The following is a 2,500-nucleotide window of genomic DNA, read 5'->3' on the forward strand; positions in this document are numbered from 1 at the left end:
ACAGACAGACAGACAGACAGACAGACAGACAGACAGACAGACAGACAGACAGACACACACACACACACACACAAAAAAAAAAATATATATATATATATATATATATATATATATATATATAACACTATCGGGGATCTTCAATTTATCATGTTTCGATCTGAGATGCAGTGCTTGGTAACTGACTAGCAAAGTTCAAACTGTACCCTCAGGAGATAATCAAATACCAAGCAAATAGATTCAGAACTACTATACCATCAGCTGAGGCCTCAAAAGCATTTTTATAAATTTATATGAAAAGCCGTAAAGCAGAACCCATCTCAAACAGCCAAAACTTGACCTTTATTGGTAAGAACAGTCCTAGATTGTACATTCACATACTAATATCCCTCCTCTGTCCCAGAATCTCAAATGTTATGTCTTCAGACTAGAACTTTAGTAAATTCACTCCAACAATTTTCTAAAATATCTTAAAACACAATATTGTGATGTCAACAGCCAGACTTACGGTAATCTATGGAATGGTAATCTATAGGTAATCCTTCCCTAGTAGGGCTACTATACACCATGGATTTGGGTTTTCCAATGGTTGTATGGAAGAAGGAATGGTAGTTCAGGGGAACTCCACATTCCATTGAAGCTACAGAGTGTGGCGTTGATTCGATGGAGGGGAAAAGCCTTTTACAAGGCACTATAGACACTTTGTCTCGGGGACATAAGGGTGATAATCTACATTCCTTGTAAACAAAGGCACCACTGTGCTCTATGCTAGGTCAGCACAGTCAGAACTGACCAGGGCACTAGTGAGGCACTTGCACCACAGTTCATTACCAACCATGATCATACATGGATGCTGAAGCAGAATAATCTTGAAGAATTTCTTAATTCTGGTTAAAATTGTACTGAATCCTGTATGACCATACAAAGTAGACAAGACAAGAAATTGGACTCATCAGGAGATGCAGGAATTCCCTAGTATAAGTGTGTAACCCCATTAAATGTACAAAGTTATATTATGTGGTTATAATAACCAATTGATATAATACTAAAATAGAGTGAAGTTTACAAAAGCGAATCACACGTAAAATTAGGAGTATTAATCTTTTAACAAACAATGAACCAGCTCCAGACAGACTGGCCCAAAATCTATTTCCAGTGGGCTAAGTGGAAACATGTTTGGGGCAAATACAACTCACTGTGACCCCTACTCAAGGGAGTGTAAAAGGTGGTAGGAAATGCTATGTCAACACCCCCAAAAGGGCTACGTAATAGTGAAATCATGTCCTAATCTCACTTTTTAATCATGATTAATTGCTTAATTTACTTTCAATAACAGATTTTGGGAAGGTAAATGTTTAGTACCTAAAAATTAACAATGATTAGAACTGAGAAAACAGATACAATTTGTTTTGTTTTCTGCATCCATAAGTGTCAACTTTGAAGTATGTACCAATAATAAAGAATATCAACAGTATAAACACATAAAGGGTATTGTCAAAGTCCAGATATTGGCTCTCATTTAATACATAATAGAGTTACAAAGAGTAAAGGAATAAATACATATCTACTATAAAATGTGTCAATAAAAATCAATTTATCTAAAAATGATTGATAAGAATGTTCCTCAAATAAAGTATACAAAGGAAAGTCTTAATCAGTCCCTTAAAAGCATCTTCTAAATAAAACCAATGAAACATAGCCTAAACTTCTGAATAAAAAAATATACAAATTACAGTATAGAAAATCTTTAAGAATTCTTTTCCATAAAAAACATACTACTTCTGATCAGACCCTAAAACAACTAACACAAAAATTAGGCATTTTAAAAAAAATGTACCAATTAACACACTGAATCGGTATCATCCTGTTCTTCCTTGATTACAATATCAATGTCCTCCTCATTTAGCTCATACTTTATATTAGCAAAAGCTTCTGGATTCCTTACTCTCAAATCTAAAATATCAAATCCGGTGAGTTCATAACTCTCCATCTCTTTTCTTAGTAAATTGTCGTACTCTGACTGTTCTTTCTTCACGTGAACCTCGTCTTCTTTGATTGAAATGTCGTCCTCTGATGGTTCTTTCTTCACCCTAGCCTCGAAAAAGCCTGAGACATCCACTGCACTGCTAATATTACTTTCAAGTACTCTTTTATTTTTATCAAAATTACCAAAACTAGAACACTGCAATTTTGATTTCCTACTTGACACAACTGGTCTTTCTGGCTCTTCCCTAAATATGTTATCATCTGTCATTTCTTCCTTCACATAAACAACATCATCATCATTTTTACTATCACTCCTTTTATTTTCACCTACAACTCTAGCCAAATTCTGGTTGCAAGAACACTGGAATGTTTCCTTCCCACTCAAACCAGCAGAAGGTCTGGGGAATCTTGAGATATACACCATCTCTCCAGCATTTGAATGTTCTTGGAGAGACCCAACATAATCTTGAACTTCATGCTGTAGCTTAACCTTCTGTCCACATTTAGAACAAGCAAG

General features: G+C 35.1%; 1 protein-coding gene across 1 annotated transcript in view; it reads right to left on the reverse strand.

Moving 5' to 3' along the window:
* Positions 1-1,503: 1,503 nt before the first annotated feature.
* LOC125045865 (zinc finger protein Xfin-like) overlaps positions 1,504-2,500 on the reverse strand; it is a 9,473-nt gene continuing 8,476 nt past the window's right edge. Inside the window, exon 2 of the mRNA XM_047643425.1 lies at positions 1,504-2,500. This exon is cut by the window's right edge and continues 1,827 nt beyond it. Within this exon, the coding sequence (XP_047499381.1) occupies positions 1,838-2,500 (663 nt within the window). The 3' untranslated portion in view covers positions 1,504-1,837.

The sequence above is a fragment of the Penaeus chinensis genome, chromosome 38 (assembly GCF_019202785.1).
Source record: "Penaeus chinensis breed Huanghai No. 1 chromosome 38, ASM1920278v2, whole genome shotgun sequence".
NCBI classification, from domain to species: domain Eukaryota; kingdom Metazoa; phylum Arthropoda; class Malacostraca; order Decapoda; family Penaeidae; genus Penaeus; species Penaeus chinensis.